This window comes from Anopheles cruzii, chromosome 3 (assembly GCF_943734635.1).
Source record: "Anopheles cruzii chromosome 3, idAnoCruzAS_RS32_06, whole genome shotgun sequence".
Lineage (NCBI taxonomy): Eukaryota > Metazoa > Arthropoda > Insecta > Diptera > Culicidae > Anopheles > Anopheles cruzii.
This window is the reverse complement of record NC_069145.1, coordinates 22,335,494-22,361,765: the sequence shown is the minus strand read 5'-3', so window position 1 is coordinate 22,361,765 and position 26,272 is coordinate 22,335,494. Positions and strand designations below refer to the sequence as shown.

The window sequence follows — 26,272 nt, the reverse complement described above, 5'->3', positions numbered from 1 at the left end:
TATCGCTCTCCTCGTAGTCGCCCACCCCGTAGATTGTGCGTTGGGTTTTAGCGAATATTGCAACATCCAGTCCCAGGCCGGCGCTTACCAAGGGCGCACCACCACCCATGCAATGCTCACTCACTGACCAGACTTGATCGCATTAGTGTTTCGCCTTGTTTTAACTACGCAATGAATTGTTTTATATCAATTTGGTTTACCTAATTGTTTTTGTGTTATTTCGTCTTTTGTTGGCTTCTTTTATGTTAAGATCTGTCTACAGTTTTTCCTTTTCCTGTCTCGTTTGCAACTGTTTCGCTTATGTTTGCTTTATCTCTTTCCATTTCATTCCATTTTATTATTTATAGTAACAGGTTCCGCGACCTTCGTTGCGCTCAAAATTACGAGTATTCGAATTACAATTACATATCTGTAACAAAACTTCTAAAGACAAGACAAGTCTTCATACAGTCTTGAGATAGGCTGATTTATGCGTTCCACTTGTACCGGGTTCTGGTTCCTCTGCCGTTTGGATGTTTCCTAACCGTAGTTTCCTAGTTTACCTCGGAGAGAGATTCATTGATACATACATTTTTAGAAGAATATAGATTTCTATGTTTATTGTATGTTTGTATTATGTTTATAGCTGTTTTTCATGATTTTCTTTATTTATACTGTCTTGCGATGCCGACCCCTTTAAAATGATTAAACCAAAGTTGTCATTCATTTGTCTTCCACATTTTGTCCATTTATTTAGATGCAAATAGATTACTGAAACAGCTTTGTGTGCTGTTAAAAAACAAAATGTCATTTACTGTACATTTCTCGCTCCGAGAGGGCGACAAAAGTGTGAAAGTTGGCAGGCTCCACAGCCGGGACCCCAGAGGGGACAGTGTATTGCGAACCAGTCGTGTATCCCTTTTATATTCGGCCCGTTCCAGGGGCTCGGGTTTCGTTTACCCACCCCAAACCGGATCCGCCCACGAGTGGCAAGTGAAGGTTTTTATGGTTTTGGGGAAGAAGACGTTGGGACGTTGTTCCTCCCGTGCGTCGTCGGTGTGTGCGTGTTTGTGGTTTGTCGCTCGAGGGTTGCACTGGTAATGCATAAAACATGTCCGCTTCCAGTCCGACGCCGAGCACACGACACAAAGAGAGAGAGAGAGAGAGAGAGAGAGGGAGAGAGAATGCCTGAAGGAGATATCCATCGGAAACTATGCATCCTATAAAAATTGTCCTGTTAAACGAGGGCGCCTCGTAGCAGACCGATCCGCGGGGGCTGATCTGCTGTGGCCGCCGTTCGGGTTGCCACAACGAACGAACGAACTCGAACCCAAAGCAAGTGGGATGGTAATTATGAGATGGTAATATCTGAAGAATGTAAACCTAAGAACGACATAGAGGGTTTGCTTACTATTTGGGAAAATTTTACTTTCTCTGTCTGTCATTAAGTTGGGTAGGGTTGCTACCTTTCACGGTCGACATTGCATTCTGGAACGAGTTGACTTCTACAGTATTACTTGTTGCTTGTTCAAGTTCAAGAGTCTGATGACGGACGGATGCATTGTTAATGACCAGGGAGGATTACGTTCGTACTTCCAGTAGATCGAAACAAGTGTTTTGCCTTTTCCGATTAAAATGTCATACAGTAATGTCGTTTATGTGGCAGTAGATTAAGGGCCACTTTAATCGCCATAAAGTGTTCTATGACACAAATTAGATCTTCGAAACTGAAAAACTTCTTAACTGCGATGGTCTTTTGAGGAGGTCCTTTGTCGTGTAACAAAATCATCTGCTTACTCACCGTATATTCAGGCCGTACTTGTAAAAGTTTTAACCATAATCGTATCAATACTTGTAAATAGTATTTCCAATAAACCGTCTCACTTTCAGGAACTAATTCTTTGTGGATTAAACCCTTCGAATCGTAAAAAGTAATCAGCACTGTCTTTATTCTACAACAAAGACATACAGCCGTTGTGGCCGTAACGTGGGGCAGTAGAAGAAGAACCCAAAAGGGTTTGAGTTCACTTGGCCATACGTGATTTTACATAGTTGAGCGCAACCCCACCAAAGGGCCAAACAATACGCAAACCGAGCCCGTAGCGAGTTCTCAAATGATGAGCGCCCAAACACCATCGATAAGGTCAGATTTTCGGCGGCAGGCCTTTTGAGCTGCACGTGGCCGTGTTGTGCTGCTATTGCGCATCGCCCGTGTGACCGTGACGAACGCCGTGAATCCGCGAGTTGAGCCTACCGATGGTGGTGGTAACCGTTGTGCAAACACACCTCACCTCACTTGTTGCACTGCACCGGTAATTGCGCCGCTGGCCGGTGCAGACGGCGACGGACTAAGAACTCCCATTTTTCGGGCCATTTACATGCCGGGCTGCTGGTGTTGGTGGTGGCCCATTACACACACAGGACGCCTTATCTTCCGCAATCTCGGATTCCGCAGCCCGCGTGCTAAAGACCCATCGATAATCGGAACGCAGCGAGGAACGTCATTTGCGGTGGCCAAACAACCCGCCCCGGTAATCGGTTGTGAAGCTTTCCATCTGGCGCGTCCCAGATGATCGTTTTTCCTCTCTCTCTCACCGCTTTCCTGCCGGCGGTGGCCGCCGTTGTTCACTGATTTATTAATTTATTAATTTTACCGTTTGTTCGCTCGGCCAGCAGCGCCGGAATCGTCGGCGATCGACATTTGCACAGGAGTACCTTTCTGAGGCGCGAGGAGGCGCGTGTTGTTCCGCGCGCTCCCGCCTGAGAATGGAAATCGTGCCATCATTTTGGGTCGCGCCAGGGCTTGCCGATGGCGCAACGAAGCAAAGAATTGAGGGTTATGACGGTTTGATGATTTCCACCGTTTTGCCCAGCACCGCCACAGCCGCAGCACCGGCAGCTGGCTCGCTGGCTGGCTGGCCATTCCACCGGGAGCCCCAGGCCCCCGGCCCCTGCCCCGGCAACAACAACCCGGCTGTCAGTCTGTGCAAAGAGCGTGTCAATTGGTGGAGGTATTAAAAAGCGGATCGAGGAAACCGACGAACTAAATGGCCTCCGCGTGACGACCAGCCGGCGCCGGCCCCCGGAAAACTAAGAAATCCGCCGAGACCAGAGAGAGGGAGAGAGAGAAAGTGCGATGAAGGAGCAAGAATTAAGAGAATTGTAGTAGCCACCCAAAGGGCTGCCTTGGTCTAGAAAGATCTTCCAAAGCTGGAACTGATCGCTTCTACGGTCGCTGGGGGCGCGTCGCTGGGGGTGGTGGTGTCTAACAGAGAGAGAAAGAAGAAAAAGAGGTGGAAAACCATCGACCAAAGAGAGCGAGACAGAGCGCGTCGTTACACGTAATATTGGGACTTGCTCCTGGCGTTCTTGGTGTTCCATTTTTTCGCCACTATTAATTCGCAGATTTCCGAATGCTCTCTCTCTTCTCTCTCTCTCTCTCTCTCTCTCTCTCTCTCTGCTTTCTGCTTGCTCTCTCTCTTTCTCTCTCTGCCGCTCGGGTTCTGGTTGTAACCCGTTCGGATCGCAAAGTAGAAGCATTGAGAATCTTGCTGCAAACGCTCGTTTCCGCTTTGTTGTCGTTTTTTTTTTCTGCTCCTCACGGCACTTCCGACGAATGGGCCTGTAATGTGGGGGCGATCGCCCGCATCATCGTCATCAGAGTATGATCATCATCGCCGATCGGGTGTCACGGCCGGCGATGGAAAAATATGCGGCACAACAACGCCAGCAGGAAGTAGCGACGAGAGAAAGGATTTCGCGAGCGAAAGTAGATTCGAAGAGAGAGAATGGGCGGGAGAGAGAGAGAGCGCGGACATGAGAGAGTAATTGTGAGAGGAGTTCCCTTCCTTCGGGACGGGGGGTGGGTGGGGATTTCCAGATGACTTTTGCAGACACCCGACCCCCGTCACGCCGACGATGCTGCGTTCCGTCCGTGGGGCAATAAAATGGGGGCTATTTTTGCACTCTTGTGTCCCCGCCATCCCGGCGAAGTGGGAACCCATTTTCACGAGGCCCACCACCCAAGGAGGAAAACCTCCTACTCGCATGAAATGCATTTATTGACGCGCATCGCGTTCTCATTTCTGATCGATCGCCACAAACTTCCCGACTGCAGCTTCCCGAAAGACCCCCGATTCCATTCAGACTCCTTCTTCTTGTTCCGCCTCCGTAATTAATTATAATCAGTTCGGAGTCGCAGACGAGACACGGCGGCAACCCCCCATTAATGCACTTCTTTAAAGCCCGGCCACGGAGTGCACTTCAGACACTGCAGCCGCGTGCGCACGGAGAGAGCCCGAATCCCGTATCCAGAATCCTTCCCCAGTGGGCCCGTGGGTTCGATGGCCTCCGGCTGCACCTGTAGTGGGCGGACCCTCCCACCCAGGACAAACGTCCTTAATCGCTCGTCGGCCCGTGCCCCTTCTTTTTCGATTGTCTGGTGGGCTCGGGCTCGGGAAAAACTGCCGGAAAACGGCTTGCCGGCTGAGTTGAAAGTGACCACCACCACCAACTCGACGGGGCGAGGAATTCCGAAAGGAAAAACCGTCCCGTGGACCGGACAAAAAGGAGTGTAGCTTCTCCGAACCGAACCGACCGCAGCCGGCCAGAGAGTGAAGGGAAATTCCATTTTCTTCGCCCGCCCGGTTTGGGGTGGGAAGGGGCCGCTTTTCCTTCCGTCCGTCCGTCCGTCCCCGTTCACCCTTCGTTTCACACGAACGGGGGCCGGCACACACACACACACGGAGGGGCACGCGTGTGTCTCTCTCGCTCGTGGCTCGCTCACGGCGCACGGCGGCACGGCCCAGTCCCGGCGTTTGACGGCGAACCGGAACGCAACGTCAGCTCAGTCCGTCTGCGAGTGCCGTGCAGTGTGCAGTGTTCGTTCCGCAGTCTCCCGTCTTCCCGAAGCCGCGCGCGCGCTCCAAACAAACCACCCCCCAACCAAGGGTTGTGGGTGCGTCTGTGTGACTGTGACCGCGTGTCCACGCAAAAAGAAGTCGAAGGAACAACCGAAAAGAGAAGATCCTTCCGGTGACTGACACTGAACCGAACCGCGAAGGGAACCGCTGCACCAGAAAGTGCAGCAATCCGGGCGCGTGTGAAAGTCCCGGGCCCAAAAAGGCTCCGAATCCGCCCAAATCGGCGACGGAGTTGTGTGCCAATTTGTGCCTCCCCCCCGTCGCGTGTGGCCCGATCCCGATCACCAACCAGCCAGCCCTTGGTGCAGCACGTCGTCGGTGTGTCTTAATTTTCTGTAAGTGTCACTCTCCGTGTATGTGTGTGTGTGTGCGGACGTGTACGTGTGATTGTTTTACGTCGTGTTTCGTTTTCGAAATTAAGCCGTTTAACTGCACAATTAATTACAATAGTTTCTGCCCCAGGATCCCAATTGGTGGGTGACCTGCTTAACTCTCTCTCTAGTTCTCTCCCTCTGGCTCTGTCCGCTTCGGTCTCGCTGGAAGTGTGTGTACGCGCAAACATTCAAATGGCGTGTGACCTGTCCTTTGTCCCAATTAATTTGTTCCAACTTGAAAAAGGGGGTGCGCCAAGTGCCCAGGAGTGTAAAAAAGGAGCAGAAGCGGAGTGGTAGGCAAAAAGGACCCCTCTGAGTAGTGTGTGTGTGTGCGGTGTGGTGTTTTATGTTTCGGGGGGCCCGAACTAGGAACTTGCCACAACTTGTCAGAACTTGAGGCTTTAGCACTTTAGTTTCCTTTTAGTGTTCTGTTTTGGTGCGTATTTAGTTGCATTTTGTTTAGTTGTTCTTGTTTTCACATTTACTTGTGCGTTCATGTTGTGTAGCGATCATTTTGCGCTTCTTATTGTTTACTTTTATTACTTTTCGGTTGATTACATTCGGTTATATGGTTTGCGTGTGGCGGTGTTGTGTTCCAGTGTCCTTATTTTTGGTATTTTTGTTGCTGCGGTGTTTTGCGACACAAGTGAAGACGGTGCCGATGATCGATCCCCTTCGATCGCCTTTTTGCTGTAATGTAATGTATATTCTTGTACACTTTATTTGACACATCCCTTTTCTCTTACCCTCCTCCAAATCGGGTTACCCTTAAATGGTGTGACTTTGGACTTTCTCTCCATACTCCCCTTTCTCCGGCGCCGCGCCGCGCACTGGCAACCGCGCCGTGTTATCACCGTTTGCCCATCACCGGCCGCCGCCCACCGCCGCACGAATTCGGAAACATGAATCATCAGTGCGGTGGCGGCGAGAGAAAAAAAACGGAACAGAAAGTGGAAGCAAATGCGGCAAATGCGCACGGCGTGATTCGCAAAGTGCGGGGCCAGACCCCACGAAACGCACGAACGGCGAAGCGACGGCGACGCAGGCGGTGGTGAACACAAGTAAAGCCCCCGCGCCCGAGTAAAACCACCCCGAAAAAAAAGAAACAGATTCGAGCGGAAAGCAAAAAGCAAAAATTAATTGCAAAATGGCCAACGGCAGCAGAGAGGAGCCCCATGCAGAGAGGCCAGTCCCCGTTGGGGAAAGATACTAACGGATGAGAGAACGGAGACCGAGGAAAACCGAGTAGTGGGCGCGCAAAACAGAAGCGAATATCAAATGGTAGAAAAATGTGGAAAAAATGGAAAAAGAGAGAAAGAGAGAGAGAGAGAGAGAGAGAGAGAGAGAAAGAGAGAGAGAGAAAGAGAGAGAGCGATAGCGAAAGAGTTAAGAAAACAAAGCAAACAACGAAGCACTCCTTTTCTCTCTCTTTTCGCCCGAAATAAGTGCATTCAATCTGCGTGTAATTGCGTGGCCGCTCAGGTGTTGTTAATTCGTTCGTTTGATTTTTCCCCACCGTCTCTCTCTCTTTCCTTTTCCGTTTCTATTTTCAATCAACTTTGTTGGTTTTTGTCCATATTGGTTTTTCTAATTTCGCCCGTTTTTTTCTTCTCCGTTATTCACGGTGGCAGTTGCATGATGGCTGCAACCCACCCTGTGACCGAGGGTGGCTCTATTTCTTTCTATCGACTCCTTACGTCGCCCGGGTGGGTGGTATTTTCATGCCCCTATGCGTGTGTGTGTGTACTGTTTGAATATTCATCGAACCAACAAAAACCAATCCAAAGGCTGTGGCCGGAAACACACCACACCACAGCAAAAAAACAGATCCTTTTTTGGGCTCGGTGCATCTACTACACACCTTGGTAGGTGAAAATCCGTTCCGTTCGTGCGCGGGCGCCGGCCCTCGCCTTCTTTGATCACTTTCACAAAGCAATCCGGCCCCCCCCGGGGGGTGGGTGGGCAATCCGTTGCATTGTAACGCAGTCCGTCCGTTGCAACATTGTATGCGGCCCGCTACATGTGTGTCCCGACGGTTGGCCGCACATTGCTTCACCCACCAGCCAGCTGAGCGTGTATGTTTGGGTGTGTGTGTGCTCGCATATGCAACAAGCACAATAATCGCCGAAGGACAACGCTGGCTGGCTCGGCTGGTTGGAGGACATCGCGATTGCAGCAGACCAGCGCATTCATCTGGCCGCGTGTGTGGCAATGGCGCGATTGTTTCGGCCCTTGCACCACCACCAAGTACGGGTCCGGAGTTGGAGCGAATGTTAGATTTCTGCGAACAGCTGCGCCTGTCTCCCTGGGAGATCCAAGGAGACAGAGGGCCGTCCCCCACACGGATGCATCTTGGTGAAATGTCAGTGTCGGCAGAGCGCGCGTGTCCCTGATCCCTGAGCTGAGACGGGAGATGAAGTCGCGGAGCATAGATTCGCAACGCAACACTGCGTTGCATCGAATGATCTCCTGCTGGGCTTGGCCGGGGGCACCCGGGGGAGTTCAACCGGGAACTAACGAGCGCTCTGGGATCGCAAATGACAAACGAGATGTCTTCAGCAGCAGCAGCAGCAGCAGCATTGAAAGGCCCCAGCATGATGTTTCTTTTACAAAGTTGCGGAACGAAACCATCGCTCTCGGTTGCCACGGAAACGCTTCAGAGGAGCCTCTCGCCGAATACTCTCTCTGCCGACTTCTGTCGACTGCCGGACTCTGCAGAGATTCTAGAGCTTCGTTAAAAAGCCAGTTTTCCGGCGACTACGAGGTGTGTTCAAAAAGTTCTGACAATTTTGTATTTACTCAGGCTACGTATGTTCGATTTTCGATTTCGATTTTGTGGCGTTAGGTTGCTACTCATGTCACTCACTTATGGTGAAAAGTTCGGCAATATTGAGTAATGAATCAATTTTTGACAGCTGTTTTACTTGGACAAAATTTGGCTCATCGTCGATGTTTGTGTACTCCAAAACGAATTGACTACGAAGGGGTAATTTAAGTTTTGAAAACAGGAAAAAGTCACAGGAGGGCAGATCTTGGGAGTACGGTGTCGGTAGGCATCATTTGTGGGCCAAAAAATCGCGCAGAAACCACGATGTGTTCGCAGGGGCACGACAACCAACTTTGGTTTTCCCACAAATCCGGGCGTTTATGACGGATTGCTTCGGGCAAATCGCGCATAACTTGCAGGAAATATTCGTTATTGATCGTTCTATCTTTTGGTAACAACTCACGATGCACCACGACGGATGCACGGATATACGTAGCCCGAGTAAATACAAAATAGTCAGAACTTTTTGAACACACCACGTATAGGATACGCCGAGCTTGTCGCGCTCTCGGGTGTGCCGTAGACTCGCTCGTCTGTTGGTGTGTGTCGAGCTGAAGTCTACAGATCCTCATGCAGTTCTGCGTTGTGATAACTGTCGCTAATTGCTTTTTAACGAAATCGTGGTCTCCGGAGTGCAGCTCTCTGCGTCTGGCCGGCCCATAGAGCAGTTGCAGTTCCCTCTGTTTATTAGCAACAGAATGGACATGTTTTGGGCCACCTCAAACAAGCTGGGCCCTCAAAATCTCCAGCTCCAGATGGTTCGTCAGCGTACGACTCGTTATCGGACGGCAAACGAAAGCTCGCTTCCGGTCCGGAAGCAGATGTGCATCCCGAACGAGAACGTTCGTTGACTAAGGTCAGGGTACTGTGGTCCAGATGATGCGCAGTGATCTCTCGCACGCTGCTGTTGCTCGCTCCGGTACCGGAGTGCGATTATGCGCACATCCGGCGTCCGTCTCTTTGTGTGTGTGACCGTGTTTTTTTTTGGGGCGAGCAGGACCGGCGCGTTGCACATATGGATGTCATCATCTGTGGGGCGAGAACACCACCCTTCGAAGCATACACACACACACAAGCAACGGGCCGCTGGTCAATTGAGTTGCCGACTGGCTGGCGAATGTTTTCGGCTCGATGAGATCATCGCGGGAACTCTCGCGTCGCGCGGGGTTTGAATTCCGATGCGCGCGACGCGTGTGTTGTGTGGCGAGTCGTCTTTTTGTGTTCGCGCTTTCGCGTCCATTCAAACATTAATTGCGCGCGGCGAACATTCACGACTTGAGCAGCGAACAATAACCGGGAAACCGATTATAACGCACCAAACGATGAAAATGGCACTCCGGCGGGTCGTCGGCGTCGGAACCGGAATGTCAGCTGTACGTGACTCGCCGCCTGGGCTCTGAATGTGCGTTTTTGTTACTGCACAATGCTCCGAGTGCAAAATGGAAGTCTTAAGCAACCATCATCACCGTCATCACCGTCATCATCGTCATCATCATGAACAGCACTCAAAGGGCGCGGTGATGCCATCGAGTTGTTTTCATCGGGGGGAACTGTGTCGCTTTTGGGGGGCCTCGGACTCACGGACATTGCGCATCGCCAGTAATGGCGAGCAGGGGCGATAATAATAATCGCGGCCATCGTATGTCATTTCTCTACCAACACCACAACCGCACACACACAACGGGACCAACGAAAGCAAATGAGATCATTTCTGCGGCTGCTATTTGCTTTGCTATCCGCGTCGGTCTGGGTTGTTGTGTATTGTTGCCTTTTTTTTTTGCTTCTTCACCTCCAGTTTGCGAAATGCATTAACGGTGAACAGAACGGCGAAGAACACAGCCTAGCCCCCAACCCTGGGGGGGTAAAAGGGGTATACGGTGAATTAGGTGGTAATGGAAAACGATGGCGGCGAATGAAGAAAATGATCGTCCGCGTTTGGGTGCGCGCGCCGTCACACACCTACAGGAAATATGATTCAGATGCAATCTGCTGGCTCTGCAGAGGGGATCACGGGGCAGGGGCGGTGTGATTTCCGTCCAGGTACGCCAACAGAGCGACGGAAAACTCTGCGGTCAAAGAACCGATGGTGGCCAGAACGTGGGCCGCGGCACACCGACCTAGCAAGCTCATGGCACGTTCCATCATAATGGAAGCGTTGGGACGTACCGTATTTTAGCGAGTCCTAGGCACGCTTTGTCGTGTTGTTGAGGTCATAGATCCATCGATACTTGGTTTCCACCGAAAGCGGCATTTTGGAAACGGAACAATCGTTCATTGTCGTCGACGAAAATCTGTCCCCAATAATTGAATATTTTAAAGGCACATTCGTGGGATTCGCTTTATGCGTTCGAAACACAGCATCAAGGATTCGTTGGAAGGAGTGCTCATGTCCAGTAAGAAACCCCATCTTGGAAACCTCAAAACCTGTGTCTTCACAGACCCTTCAATCTGAAAGTATGTTTCTCCACATGGGTAATGGGATCCTTTTTGTTTCTTGTTGAAGAACTTTCCCGAACCTTTCGCCCAACAAACTCTTTTCACTGAGGTACTCGTCTGATGGTTCGTCTCAGCTTCAGATGCCGGGTGTCGGTGAGTTAATGGCACGTTCCTGGGGCAACACGTCGGTCCATGTGACTTGGTCCACTATCATTCTTTCGAAAACCTTGTTTTTCGCGGCCGAAGAACGCTCGGTGTCGCAAAAGTACGGTACTTCTCCGGGGCCACGGTAAGAGCGCCGGTTTGTGACGATCATCCCACGGCATCCCGCCGGCAATCCCGTCGATCTTCCATCCCCGTGTCTGGGGACCATCGGGCAACTGCTCCACAGCAGCATTCCCCAGATGCATGGAAGGTCGGTTGGTCGGTCGCTTGCGGACCGTCCGTCCGTCGGTCGGTCGATCGGCCAAGCTCCAATTATGATTCAAACGGTTTTATTGAATGCGCCCGGGCCGCCGTTGGGGGCTGGGACCCTCCGAATGGAACAGACACAGATAGGCAGAGAGAGACCGAGAGAAAGATGGTTGAAAGTTTCCCGCCGGGGACCCGAGACTGGGCCATCGTGCACCCCTCTTGAGTGAGAGAGAGAGAGAGCTGGAAAGAATTAGATATTTGCACCTTGCCCGGCATCCGGCCCCCATTTTAGGACCCCAGGAGAGGGGTGTGTTGGGGCGCAAAGACAAGTGCCAGCGGGCGAAAATAGTATCGTGGAAAAATGAGGTCTACGCGCGTCACTGATCGGGCGCACGGGAAAAGCGGTGTGTGCGCGTGGAAGAGAGAGAACGAGATACGAGGGGAGCCCTGGCCAGGCGGCTGTGCGGCCGGGCGGGAAATTTTTGGGTGAAAGTTTCTCCAGTGAGCTGTGGACGATGAATTTTTGCGCTTTTCCAAAGTTTTCTCTTCTCTCTTTTCTCTTCTTGCCCATTAGAGGCTCTATTGCTTCTTCGTGGCCGTTGTGTGTGTTTGCCTCGCCGCTTTGCTTTGCGATCTTTCTCGATCTCCACTTGTTCTTCGTTTACTTTCTTTGCCCAGTTTGCTCTTCTCTCTCTCTCCGAATTAGTTCTCTCTGTGCGGCCTTCGGTAGGTTTCGGTTCAGTTTTCCTTCGCGTGATTGATTTTCCGAGTTCCTCTTCGTCTCCACGTCTAACGGGAGCAACATTTTTGGCAACATTTCCGGTCCAGGGAACGCACACATACACAGCGCGCATTTTCACCGGAGAGAGAGCGATCCCCGCCCGCGTCAGCATCAGGCGTCCGCGTGTCTGTGGGCGTGTTCCAATTTTTTCCTCCCCGTGCTCTCTCTTCGCGGTCAAGGGCTCCGGGTCCGGACCTTCACCCGCGTGTGGGAGGGCAAGATCATTGCCAACCGGCAACGGGCAGGATGCAACACCTTCGTGTGCGTGTGGCGGACGCCCATAGTGCACGGTGCCGCGGCGCAGTGTTGATGCCACCGAAAATAGCATTTCGCGGTGTGGCTGGCACTCGGTTGGCACTTCCTGTCCCTGCCGTCGGCGGCGGCGTGCTTTCGTTTCCGCACACATCCACCGGACGGAAGAGCGGCCATTAGTGCGCGCCGCCGCCCGGCAGGAAGCCGCCCGTACGCTTGATCGATTGTCGATCACTCCGCGGGGATCACGTTCGCATCCTGCTATTGGTTTCACCGCACAGCGCAGCAGGTGGTGATCGGTCGGATTGGCCGTAAGATGATCCCGGCCGAACACGCACACACACACGCACGAGGTGGGGTGCCGCATCGATTTGTCGGGCGCTCTTCTCCACGGTGATCGCGTGGAATCGCAATCGATAGTCTAAAAATGAAATCGGGCACCTCATCGGGCAACTATTCGCCCGGTGGATGCTGGGGCCGTGTGACGTGCTGTGTCCACAAGGCCGACGACGACGCACGATCACGGGAACACGATCAAAGGTGTGATGAATCGGTTCTGAGATCGGCTCTTTTGAAAGCGCGTGACACGCGTACACTGAGGTAGCCGGTTAAGAAAGTAGTGTCTTTGTCGATCAACTTAAGAGACATGAAATGAAATAACTTAAGACAATTGACTTATTGCTTTCCAATAAATTTCACCTCCTGTGCTAATTGATCGGCTTTTGTAGTGGCATTTGTTGATGCAAATTCTGTAGACTAATTTAGGTTAGATTGGCCGTGTTTTCTTGGAGATTCTTGTTAGAGCGCCCAGGAATACGATTTGACGCATTTCTGATAGTGATAGGGAATTTGATGAGGATCTGGGCTGGGAATTATCCATTGGGAACTGCTGGACAAGCAGCAAACGGTCAATGTACGCTTAGACTCTCGACTTAGACCATTCAACTCCTGCAGTCATAACAAGATTCGCGTAGTAGTTTTACAATTAATTTTGTACTGGACACAGTTAAGCTTCGCCTTATTGTAGAAGAAAAAGTTACTTAATTTGAAAGAGACGTTGAACGTGACTGCGCTTAACGCATCTGGAAAAATTAACCAAACAAACCTGCTAATTTCCTTTTTCTAAACTTAACCTACAGCTTACTTATTACGAAATCTTAACTGAAATCAAAACCGAAACTATTTACAGTTTACCACTTAAAAGGTGTTCGAAGCATGGTAAATTTGAATGTAAAAATAGTCTGGTGACGAACATAGGTTTAGTAGTTTCCCTTTACTAATTTCGTGAACTTTAACTGCCTGGGAGGTAAGTTGTTGATTGTTCTGAATTTGTTCGGAATGTTTTGTAGTTTTCTGGTATGGCTTTTCTGGCTCAATTTCGATTTTCTATTTTCGAAGAAGTTATCGTTAGCTCCAGAGTATTTTAATGTTATTTGGATGGACCCTGAAGGCAGGTTACAACAGATAGCTTCTGTACTTGGGTCATTAATTTTAATTTAGCTCATGTTTTGACACAATTTTGAATACTTTTTTACAGTTCTTTTCAAATTCTTCATTATAAGATCACCTTTAATGCCCCACGAGCAGACTGCTGTGTAGAGAAGATCGTATAGAAAGACATTGAAACAAACCGGGGGAAAGGACGCAACCTTGCGCCTGTACATACAAACTCCCGGAACCGCTCAAAAAGTTAAAAACTTGAACAACTGCACTCCTTATAATTTGAAAGCATACACTTAAAATGTTTTGCACAATTCTTTTTCTATTCGTTTTTGGTAAATCTTTTGCAAACATGTTTACACGCCCATTCGGTTCGTTTCACGCGAAAAAGGCTGTGTCGTCGAATAATCTTTTTACGGTCGTTGAATGAAATGTTTGCCACCGCGGGGTTTGCCTTTTGGCTCACGTTTTGGGAGCGCTTTGAGTTGCGTTCACCTGGCGTTGGATTTTTTTCCTTACAAACTTTCAATGACGACGATCATTCGGGGTTGACAAAAGCACTTGGCGCCGTTGCCCCGGCTAAATTTGAATATTCGACCGTGGGGGGAGGAGTTGTTGGCATTAAACAAAAGGGGGCCACCGCCACCAACAATGCGCGGATTCGCCGTGGTGGTGGCGGAGCCCTGGTTTACCCTTGCCCGGGGTTACCAAAACATGGCCGGAAACCGCGAATCCGAGCATGATGCGGGAACGCGAGACCCGCCGTAAGGTAGATTTAATAAACTGATACACCACCGGCCACGGGGCTACGAGGGGGCCCCGTAATGTAGCGAAAAAGCGTGAAGTGAATCATAATTAAATTGGCGATTGGAAAAAAGTGGCGCGCGGATTAACCAAAAACACTGCGGCCGGTGTGCGAGTCACACGCAACTCCGCGGTGGGTGACCCACGGAACGTTCGTGTAGCGCGATTTGCGCATCTGGCAATTAGTGTAATGGCGCACACCACGACGCCCGATGTGCTGCTTGGTCACCGGGAGCGGCTCGGTGGTGATGGCTATCTTCGCGCACCACCGACATTAGAACCAACAAATCACCACCCCAATGACTAAATCATCCGGAGAATTCGCCAAAAAAAAGTGGGAAGCTTTCTCACGAACCCACGAACGTCATCTTTGCCGCGAAAGCTACCTCCACGGCCACGGCCACGCCACGTTAGAAGTTGTGCGGAATGGACAGAGCAAGAAAAACGTTGCCTTTTGGGGGGCGGTAAGGTGCGCCAGTAAGTTGGCCCCGTTTTCGCAATTTCGTGAATTCGGACCGCCCCGACCGGACGGTGCCCCGGTCTGTGTGTGCGTCAAGGGGTTTCTGGGAAAGAAAATACCGTAAGTCCGCTGTTTTCCCGCGGCCACTGTGGCTGGCCGTGCTTTTTGTTTGCGGAAATGATTAGCTATTGTCGGAATGGGGAGGATGTTTAATAATTAAGCGCTAGTTGAATGTCTGGCCGTCACCGAACGCGCTGGTCCGTGGAACACGCGAGAAGAATTGTGGTTTTGGGAAACAATTGGAAATTATCGAAACGTGTCGCGGAGGCTCATCACTTTGAAGTGATTCCACCTGCCAGATCCGACGGGAGTTCCACTTCTTGAGTCGCGTCGTACGCCTGCTGTCCGCCCGAGCCCACCGGGAGTGGTGATTGTTTTTCAATATTTATTTTTCTATCCCACTTATGGACCTCGTTGTGCCCAAAAAGGAATGCCTGTAAGGCGTATGCACCCGAAACGGAACCCGAGCAAAAGATAGGTGGATCTATTTTTATCCGAACAATTCATCAGAGTTTGACAGCATTTGGGGGCGCGGTGGGGTGCTTATTTGGCCGTCAGTTCCATTAGGGTTACACTTCGAGCTCTGTCCATCGGAACTGCTGCTGTATGACATCTGAGGACAGCCTAGCGAGAGTCATTAGGCTGCTCCAAGGGGTCTGTGTGCAATGATGTCATCCAATGCAAATGTACAAGGACTTCCGAAAGGAGGCTTGGTTCTGCGCTCGCTGACGTGTTTACCTAACCTTAGCATTTCGCTTATGGGTGTGCATTTCAGAGTTGTGTCATGGATTGTGCCTAAAGAAAACATTGCCAAAAATAGTAGCATGGATCATTGCAGTACATGACACACTTACTTCATTTGCTCCGTTTGTTTGTTTTCTTCCGTCCACAGATGATCCACAGAAAATTAACGACTATTTAATAGCGTGCGCCAAACAGGAGACCACAGACAACATCACGGTGATAATAGTGTTCCTAAAAGACATCCCGACCATCATCAAAGAGACGCCGTTCGTCGAAGAGATAGAGATTAAAGCAAAACACAGAGCGAGCCAAAAAATGGACTTAAATGATGCCACCAGCCACGGCCTGTTGGCGGAGGTACGAGAGATTATGATTAGATTTTCGTGAATTTCGCGCTACCCACAAATTATCGGCGGCGCGCCCATGATAATTGGGTTACTTATTGGACCCTTTGTTGCGTCTTTTCCTCGTTTTCTTCTGCAGAATACTTCAATTCCCCTGGAAGACCATAAAGCCATTGAGGATATACAAAATTTCATGCTCGAAAGTGCAATGGTAGCGCCAAAGTCGCTGTGCGCCGGCCCGGTGGACGATATGGGCTTTCTCTCCGGCGCTGGTCTCGGACCGGAAACAGACGTTGACGGACTGCACGATAGCCAACAATCGCCTAGTCCAATGTTGCTGGAAGCGGAGGAGAAAAAGGCCGGCCATGCGCTCGGCAATGGCAACGTGGCATCGCATGAGATGGGCGGCCACGGCGATGGCGTGGTGGAACACGACACTGACTACAACTACAATCCGTTCGGTATGGGCTCGGCCGTGGAATCGCCGAGCGCTCCCGAGATGACGGTTGATGCCAACAGCCACGACATCGAGGAGGATCCCACGTCCCCGTCGAGCGTTAGTGCCGATCCGGCCGACTTTTCAGAGGAACACGCGGTGCCTCACGTCAACGGTACCGGCGGGCACCATCATAATCTGGAGCTGGAGGAGGAGGAGGCGCATGCCGAGGGTGCGTTCGAGAAGCTGGCCTCGGACTCGGAGCCGGTGCAGAAAGCGGAACTGAATGAAGACATCGTTCCGCTGATGAAGTCCATCGATGAGCCGATCGTTAACGATTTGCTGGGCGCGGACTCGATCGTGGATAATAAACTTATCGATCAGCTCGACTCGTTCGGCATTTCGGAGGCCATCCGGCGACAGTTGATCGAACAGCAGGTAACCGGCGTCCCGGTACACCACGAACAGGAGGAGGAGGACGAAGACGACGGGCAGCTGATTGAGGAGAAACATTCGGAGTTTGACGGTGCGGAAAAGGAGGACCTGCATCACGAGAAAGCGTTCGACAGTGACTATGGTAATGGTGAGTGCACTGTTGAGTTTTATTCCGCCACCACCCATCCTCAGATAATCATCGAGCTGAGGGTCGCCGTTATCAGTTTAATGAAATGTTTCCCAAATCGAGAAAATTACGCCTTGATAACTCGCGTGGTATGGCCAGAACACTTGATACTAAAACGTTTTATGAAAAATATTTATAAAACCCTAGCAATATACTCATTCTTGGAGCATTTTCAATGTGACAGAAGTCTCATCTTAAGTTTAGAGTACTTCAAATAATACAAAAATGATATCATATTGCAGAATTTAGGAACTCAGAATAAATCCTAAATTTTGCTTTTTAATCACGTCCGCACTGGGAACGTTCGCCATCTCTGACGCCTTGATGGATCTGTCGGTGTTGAGGCCTTTCTCGCTTGGGGCGAGCTTTATGAGCGGCGAGCGGCGAGAGAAATTGACGTAAGGCGAACTCGACGCGCCGCTTTCGACGCGTCGAAGCGACGCTTGCCGGTGCTTTCTCATTCGCCCGTCGCCGCCGTCTTACGTACGCAACAATTCCTGTCTCACTCTTTCCGAAGCAGTCGCTCCCGAATGAATCATAGCTCTGCCCGTGTTGGCCCTAAGTGTCCGTGTGCAGCGAGTCTGCAGTTCGCTCCTTCCCGAGTTCAGTTTTTGCTGTCGGCGAAGTAGTCGCGTTACTTTTTGTTGCTGTAAAATTATTTGTGTTTTGTTCCCAACCAAAAACGTTCCCTTGTTTACTGCCTTTTTGTGGCCTAAAGTAGCATTCGCAGTAGGCTGCGTATGTGTGTGTGTGTGTGAGAAAAGTTAACGCGAAACTAAAGCCGCACACGGTTCATAAACGGGGCGAAGACGACGGTACCGCTGCCGCCGCCGCTACCGCCACCGTTTGCCTGCCGTCATTTTGTTCGCATTCGACGCGTTGATCGTCTTCGGCCGGTCTCTGCGTGTGTACGTGTGTGTGTGTGTGGCTGCGTGCGCGAGTGCGTGTTTGTTCATTCGTCTCTTTTTCGCCTCCGCCAGATCACCATAGTGCGGCGGACGTCAAACAGGATGATGATGCCGGTTGCTGCGAAGATTCCGAAGAAGACGAATGGGATTATGTGAAGGTGAACCAGCAGCAGACACAAGAGCAGCAGAAACAAGAAAGCACGCCATCGGATCTGGTCGAAAACAGCAGTGTCGCAACGCCGGAAGACCACCAGCAGCCTAGCGGGGAGCAAGAACGTCAAGACGACGAGCGGCCTCTGGATTTGGCATTAGAACACGATCTGCCCCCAAAGGAATACCAGCAGCAACAACAGGAGCTACACACCTTCGACCAGGAGGAACAGCCGGAGGTTGAGCCCGAACAACAGCACTCGGAAGTGCAGCAAGGGGACGACGAGCCCACGGAAACGGAGATCGTCGAGCACAAACCGGTAGAAGTTCTTGGCGAGAACGCGGTGGCAGAATCGGCCGTCCCGCAGAGTGCTAGCGAATTTGATGATGTCATCAGTGGCAGTGGTGCAGCTACGGAAGTTGTCAATCTGCTGAACGAACTTAACAAGGTACGGCTTTTTCTGCTTTGAATATTTAGGCGAAAGTGCTGATTTTGCGCTTGAACTAAGAACTGTCTAGATCTTACTTCTTTTAATTCTCTACATAAAACGCCTCGTTTGTTTAACTTTTCGTCGTTCACTTTGTAGAAAGCGACAACGCCTACTGCGGTTGTGGAACCGCCCAGTGATATAAACGAAGCCGTGCAGGAAGAAGAACCGTTCGAGTCCGGTCCAAGTGATAGTTTCAGTGTCCAGAAGATGGAGGCGAGTCCGTTCGGTGATGATGCCGTGGCAGCCGGGCAAGCTCGCTCGCTCGAATCACCGCTTTCGCCGGTTCAGGACAACCGCATGCAGGAGAAAGATCTGTTCAGTATGAGCGCAGCCGAAAAGGAGGCGTCGGACGGCAGCAGCCCCTTCAAAGAGGAGTTGAACGAAAAGCATCTTTACGAGGCGGAGGAGAAATCGATGCATCTGGCAGCGGGCGGTGATATGGGTTGGCAGTTGAATCCGGAAGCGAAGGAGTTTGTGCCGATTCTGCCGGGCTCTGGTACGGGGCCGAGCGGTGACGCTCCGGCGGCCGACTTTACACCATCGCGCATGCTGGACCACGAGTCCTATCGGCTGCGTGACGATACGATTGTGGCGCAAAGTCCCCGCAAGGGCACGGGCTCGTCGATGGAAGATCTTGACGTGCCGCAGGAGACCGATTTCCAAACCGAAATGGATAAGCGACCGCACGAGTTCGAGTTGGTGGGCGAATCTTCGCCCCTATCGCCGCTCGCCAAACAACCCGTATTCGACCTGCAAAGTGCTGTTCTAAACGGTGGCGAACACAACGGCGACGGTGACGGTGACCGCCCAAAGTCTGCTGGCGAAGATTTACTGCCGGTGATGGCCACCACTCGTGGTCAGCTCGGCGACACGGTTCCCGCAGATGACTTAGATTTTCTGAACAAGGTACACGAGCTACCGGATGGGGAAGAAGACGCCCAGTTGGAAGCGTTCGCCGTCAACCGTCAGTTCACGGAACCGCCTGCAGTAGCTTACGACGAGCAGGTGAACCTGATGGCCTCCTCGGAGCCATACAGCGCAAAGGAGGAACAGCACATTGAGCACAAGGAAACGATAGACGAACCGTCACCGGCAGTGGACTTTGTGCAAGACTTTGGTCAACTGTCCCTCAACAATGGTCACACGGACGCGATGACATTCGGCGCCAATCCGTTCCTGGGGGAAGAAATCCCAATGAACGTCGGTGGTGGTGGTGCTGCCTTGGCGGCAGGGAATGCGTCAGCGTTCTTCGATCTATCGTCGACAAATGATCCGAAACAACCGACGATCAGCGAGGTTGCAAAGATACATTTTGATGAGGACATGGCGACAGCAGCCTTCGAACCGTCATTGCTTTCGGCTCAGCAAGTCACTCCGGTCGCTGATACACACGGTTCCACCGAACCGACACCGGAACCGGTGATCGCTGTGGAGCCTAAATTAGTCGAAGAACCGAGCGATAACCTGATGGGTACGGACGCAAGTGGCACTACTGCACCGGTGGCTGCTGCCGCTGTAGCAGCCGCCGGGGCGGTGGCTGTCGCTGCATCGGTGGCCAGTAAAACCGCCAAACCAAAGGCACCGGCAACGGCGGCCAAAAAAACCGGACCATCGAGTGCAACCGCAAAACCCGCAGTTGGAGCGTCCAAAGACACAACGAAGAGTGCTGCAACAGCACGCACTACGGCTAGCAGCGCCACAACCACAGCTGCTGCTGCTGCTGCCACCCGCAAACCGCCGGCAGGTGCGGCCAGTGCCGCCAAAAAGACAACAACTGCCACAGCAGGAAAGACCCCCGTCGCTGCTGCAACCATGAATGGTGTGAAAGAGGCTCGTCCATCGAGTGCCGCCTCCACCAAAACGTCCACTCTGGCGGCAAAGAAACCATCGACAGATGCAGCCACAAAGCCAACAGCGGCCAAGGCTTCGACCCTGTCCTCGGTGGCAGCTGCGAGATCAAAGGCTGCGGCACCCACGAGCACAACGATGAAAACGGCCACAACTGGTGCAACGGCTACAAGGTAAACGGAGGACTATGGAACGCGGAAGGTGACGACGAAGTACTGTTACTGATTGTGAGTATTTTTCTGTTCATAGGACTGCCCCCAAATCGACCACAACTGCTGCTAGTGGGGTGGCAGGAAAACCAACAGCGTCCTCTCGGCTGTCGACCACCACCACCCGACCGGCGTCGCGTCCCGTCTCGGCTACCTCGCGGCCCTCGAGCACCGTCTCGGAGAAGTCGAGCACCACAGTTCCTTCAAAAACAACCACCACAGTCAAGCGAACCGTTGCAGCAAAGGTAAGCGGCATGATTTGGCATGCATTTCAACGTGACCGCAATCCGGAGTGTGTACTATTCGGTTTGGTTTTGTTTTGTTTTGCAAACATTTCCCATTTTCAGAGTACGGTTACCAACGGAACTACCACGGTTGATGGAACAACGAAAACAACGAAATCGACAACCACCACTAGTACGACCGCTCGGGCCCCGGCAACAACGGCCCCTTCGCGGGCAACCGCCACGTCCAGAACGAGCACGGTCGGGATCAAGAAGCCGCTTGACACGAAACCGTCGGGCGGGGCTGCTACAACCAAGAGTACGTCCGCCGCGCTAACCGCGAGCAGCAAGACGAGTGCAATGTCCACGCGCACCTCGTTAGCTCCACGCCCGACGGCAACCTCACCGGCCGTAAAGAAGCTCCAGAATGGCACGGGCCCAGCGAAGAAAATGGCAGCTTCACCGACGCCGGTACCAATCAAGAAACCGGCGAGTCCTGCCGTGTCGAAGCAGCAAGCAGTAGTAGCAACGACCACCACGGAGACGGAGACCGACAACAAGAGCCAAACGGCCGGCGGTGGCGCCGATGTGGTTGACAACGAAACGGTAGAGATGGTTGCTCCACAGCCCGAACAGCTGCTCGTGCCGCAAGCGATGTGATGCGCCTAAAGCGGCACCGCACGCGCACTCCCTTTACTTATAAATCCGTTTTTCACGCCTCAAACTGGGTTCCGTATCCGTCTCTGTCAACGCGGCGATGCATCCGGTGCGTGATTTCCATTCGATTCCTTCACCACCACCTTCTTGCACTTTTACACTTCGTGGATATCTGGAAACTCTGGAACTTTTTCTCCAAAAATATTTCTACGGATACGGAGCACTTTAAATCGTCGTTCGCGTCTTGGCAAGCCGCTAGATTGACATGTCTTGAAACCGAGCAGGCCGTGAACTGATGACAACGTATCGCGCGAATGCGACATGAGAACGAAACCTTTTGCTTTCTCGCAGGGGAGCGATACACGGTTTTGTTGAAATTGAAGGATGTCATGTAAACCACTACTGTGAGAAGGCCACATCGAACAAAATCGCTAACGAGAGAGAGAGAGCGAGCGAGAGCGAGAGCAAAACAGCAAGAGGTTAATTGGGGGGAGAACTGTCCATTGGGAATGACTAAACCCGGGACCGAGAAAATGGTCTTTGGGGCGCGAATAGAGTTATCCTCATACAATATTTAACCCGCTCTACCCTTAGTGATAGCAATGTAATCTTATTATTATTGTTTTTTTTATGCCAAGCATGATGATCAGTAATTAGTGTTACTCTCTGAAACAGTACTTTTCGGAAGTTTGATTTGCATAGCGGCTTTCCGCTGCCCTGTTCCTCACGATGGCCGCCGCCGTCGTCATTATATTCTTGGGCCTTAAAAATCCGATCCGAACGCAAACCCGTTTTACGATGGATTGTGTGGATGCTTCTCTTTTTTCCCCTTATTATATTTTTCGAGAAAAAAACACGATAAATGCGTTCCCGATACCAAAACAAACAAGCTAAGAAAGGAAGCAGAAAGCAGCATTAGACGAATGATGAGAAAGAAGAAAAATGAATCTTATCGGGAAGGGGGGCAAGCCTGAATAGTGACCGGTCTCTGCCCGGAATCGTTGATAGTAGACGAACGAACGAACGAACGGTGGCCGAAGTTTCGGTGAACGCACGCAGAGGTGCATGCATCTCCTTTTTTCCCCGCCCTACCCCGCTACATCCTTCGGCGATTCTGGTGTGTCGTCTGCACGCAGCTTCAGATTTTATTAGTTTGGCCGTGATGTGCGTGCGCGATCACTTATATTACGTTTGCTCTCGTTGCTTGTTTTTCTCGTTTCCGGCATCGTAATACGGCGGGTGCTATTTTTACACTGCTGCTTAGCACCGATAGCAGCGCCACCACACCATTTAATCTCCATTAGCCTTCCGGATCGTGGTGGTAACGTGCGGAGAACGAACGGTAGGAAAGAACAAACCCCCCAAATCATAACTACACACACCGTAGCAGCTAAAAAACATGGAATAATCGAATATTTTAACTCAATAAATCCCACGATAGTAACAGTAACAGTAATTACCCATCATCATCATCATCGTCGTCATCGTCGTGTAACGCCTCGTAACGGTGGGTGTGTGTGTGGCTCCTACGTGACCACCCCTCATCGATTTGTCTACCGAAAGTGACCAATCCGACCGTTGGAAGGTGGTAAATTTTTAGCTTTGAAAATAGCAATGTAACTGTGTTCGCTTAAAAAAGGCATTAAAAAGGAGCTTACAATGTTCGTTGTTCGAGTGTCTGTCTGAGGTGCATGCGATAGAGTGGAAGCTTTTTGAAGGGAAATGGCACTATGGCCACACATACTGGAATGGCTGGACTATAATTGGCTGTTTACAGCACGCAGGAAGAGGTAGCGACCACTGTCCATCTATGGGGCAGTGGACAGAGAAGCAAATAAAAAAAAATAGAAACGGAACTACTAGAACTAGAACTAAACACACACAGCGCATTGACGGAAAACATAAGGAATTGGACATGGCCCTCGAAGGCAACAAGCAGCAGCATGAAGAAAAATCAAAAACGGAAGATCGTGCCTAAAGCGCAAGCAAGACGTGGGGTAAATATGGGGGGTACTGGCCCGGGTGTGGCAGCAATCCTTGAGGTGGTGGGCCCAAAACAAGCTAGGCCGCGGGTGCCGGGACCCCTCACAACAACCTTCTGCCGGACAACCAACTACATCACCACCAACGGCCGCCGATCGAAAAATACACTATTTCGTAATATTTTATATATTTATAACACAATTTGTATCCGTTTAACCGATTGCGCAACTTAAAATACGAAACAATAAAAAAAACGATAAACGATACTTTCGGTGCGATGCGTTCTCATTTGACGGTCCGGATTACAACCATTCGCTTGCCTCGCCTACTGCGATTGCTGGGTACGCGTTGTTTACAATAATCCTCGATAGAAACATAAAAGAGAGACTCGAAAAGGACTCGGCTGCTAGCGGACCTTGCAGATTTGCGCTATCTTTAATCCGGACTCACGAGCTTCTGGTCCTCTCGATACTTAATTTCTTTCGCCAGTTTCATATCCACGCGAAGCAGCAAGAGAAACAATGGCGGCGTTAGTGCTTTTGTTCATCTCTAGGGTTTTATTCACAATCACTTTTTAGTTTGTGTAAGCCGGCTAATCTATCAGTAATGCTGAATAAACTATCATGAAACGACGATCAACTATATTTATCTACAACGCTCTTTTGTGAGATTTTTGTTGTTGCTGTTGTTTGCTTTTGGGTTTTGGAGTTGTTGTGTTTTTCTTCTTCTCTTCTTCTGTTGCTTTTGTGTTTTGCTTCATTCTGAATTTTTGAGTTGTTGCCGGGCGCTCGTTGCTCGTGTGCTTAACGATTTCGCCCAATAGTTGCTTGCTCTCGCCACCATCTGCTGCTCGCTAGTGTGGTCGGTTTTGTTGCTGCTGCGGTTGCTGATGCTGCGGAGCGCTGTTAGCTGCTAAAGTGTGTGTGTGTGTGTGACAAACGGTCGCGGAACAGACGTCCGTGGAGTCCGTGTCACAGCGTCATACAGTTCACACTGCTTTAAACATAATAACTTTTGCTACATTAAAGTAAAGACTGCACTGCAAATGCAGGCCGCAGGCTGCTGCTGCTACTACGGATTGAGAATCAGAAAAACTCGAATTAGACGCGACATATAAATGAAGAACGCAACCGGAACCTAAAGGATATTCCGTCCACTATTCTCGCGCCTCTTGCGACGGTGCGCCCTGCCGTCCGTCCGTCCCCCATTGATTGGAGTAATGGCGTGCGGCCATTTTTCATTCGTTTTTTTCCTAAGTGCTTCATTCTACTCCTATGAATTTGATTTTTCGTTGGCGCGATCCATGATCCGAGATCCGCTCCCCCGTCCGCTCTTCGCCAATGCCCGCGTTCCAGGGAGGACTGGGCCACAACACTGCACTCGCCCTCTGTTTGTGACGCCTCGTCCACTTAGCTCCTCCACTATTGTTTGTTTCAGCTTTAATTTTAGTTTAGTTTTTTTTGTTTCTTTGCATTTTTTGTTTCACTACAATTCGTTTTGTGCCTACTGCCTCTTGTAGTTCTGTTCTACATCGTTTTCATGTTACACTACCCGTTACGCCTCGCTTTCGGGTGGCCCGGGCATGTGTCCGGAACACTCCCGGAAGCGTCCTCGCCACTTTCTAATGTCTCTTCCGTGTTTGGGGTGCAAAGTAGCGCATCCCGGATGGAGCCCGGGTACTAATATGTTCCTTTCTCTCTCCCTCTCTCTTTCCGGTACCCGGAGCTCCCTTTTCCGAGATGGCATTGGCACCGCAATTTGCATTCCTGTGTGTGTGTGTGCGTGTTTGTGTGTATGTGTTTGTGTGTGCCACTGTGATGATAACATTTAGTGCGCTGATGGCTTCCACCGTTCCTACGCCTAAGGCCGCCAAACTGAACACCCGTTCCTTGAGTTCTTTCCACCCCCTTTCACCCAAACAATGTGTTTCCTCCTGCCCACCGCATGGTAAATAAAGGTCTCTTATGGTATTGTTCTAGTATTCCTGTGTGCCTGTCTCGCCATGTGCCGTCTGCATGCGTGTGTGCGTGCCAGAATGTGTGTGTGTGTGTGTGTGGTGAGCACACGATCGACTTCCTTCCATTTTGTGCGTTCTGTTTCTTCCACGACGACCTTTTCACGACCAACAAGGACACTTTCACGACCGCACACTCACCTCCCCACACACACACACACACCGTCGCACACTCCGCAGCATAATCATCACACGTCCCGCCTTCCCACTCGGCCCCCCCCCCTTTCCCGTAAAGCAAGTGTCCCCGATGAGTGTTTCAACTGTTGTTTCTTTGTTTTTGTAACGATTCGTGCAGTAATCCTGAGTTTACCTACTGAGCTGAGCTGAGTGCCGGAAATGACAGTTTGCTTTTAGTTTTGTGGCATGTACTTTCCTACTCCGCACTTCGCCCTGCGGGAACTGCCCGATCTACCTCCTGTTTGTCTGTGTTTGTGTGTGTGCGTGTCTGTGTGTTTCAATATATAATTATTTATGTATATATATATACTCGATCAGAATTCATCTAAAAGCCTTTCGCGAAAGAAAACTCAAAACAACACGCTATATGTACGGTCCGGTTTGGTGTATATGTTGATGAGGCGTGTGTTGCGCACCATGATCGGATGCGCATGTAATTGATGTCGTATCTTGCCTGCATGTGTGTGTGTGTGTGTGTCCGTGTGTTCGTGAGTGTGTGTGCACATGTTCCTCTAGCATGCACTGATTCTAGCTTAGTAAACTACAAGAGTAGATGCCATTATTTCATTGCTTCATTTGATCATCGACGTCTACCGCACCGCTCCATCATCATCATCACGATCATGAGCCCCAGAGCGGGAGGACCGGCCGCCGGTCGGGGGCGAAGGACCCTCGCGGTGGGCTTCACCCTTCGAACAGTGCCCGGAAGTCGCCGC

General features: G+C 50.9%; 2 protein-coding genes across 2 annotated transcripts in view; one reads left to right on the top strand and one right to left on the bottom strand.

Annotated features, from left to right (window-relative positions):
• The window catches only part of LOC128274009 (uncharacterized), a 39,697-nt gene extending 16,011 nt beyond the window's left edge, over positions 1-23,686 (top strand). The window contains exons 7-12 of the mRNA XM_053012094.1: positions 15,642-15,850; positions 15,977-16,856; positions 17,876-18,402; positions 18,541-20,465; positions 20,542-20,746; positions 20,849-23,686. Coding sequence (XP_052868054.1) covers positions 15,642-15,850; positions 15,977-16,856; positions 17,876-18,402; positions 18,541-20,465; positions 20,542-20,746; positions 20,849-21,385 — 4,283 coding nt within the window. The 3' untranslated portion in view covers positions 21,386-23,686. The remainder of the gene's footprint in view (positions 1-15,641; positions 15,851-15,976; positions 16,857-17,875; positions 18,403-18,540; positions 20,466-20,541; positions 20,747-20,848) is intronic.
• Positions 23,154-26,272, bottom strand: part of LOC128270059 (uncharacterized) — a 22,797-nt gene continuing 19,678 nt past the window's right edge. Inside the window, 2 exon segments of the mRNA XM_053007463.1 lie at positions 23,154-23,190; positions 26,227-26,272. The exon segment at positions 26,227-26,272 is cut by the window's right edge and continues 92 nt beyond it. Coding sequence (XP_052863423.1) covers positions 23,154-23,190; positions 26,227-26,272 — 83 coding nt within the window.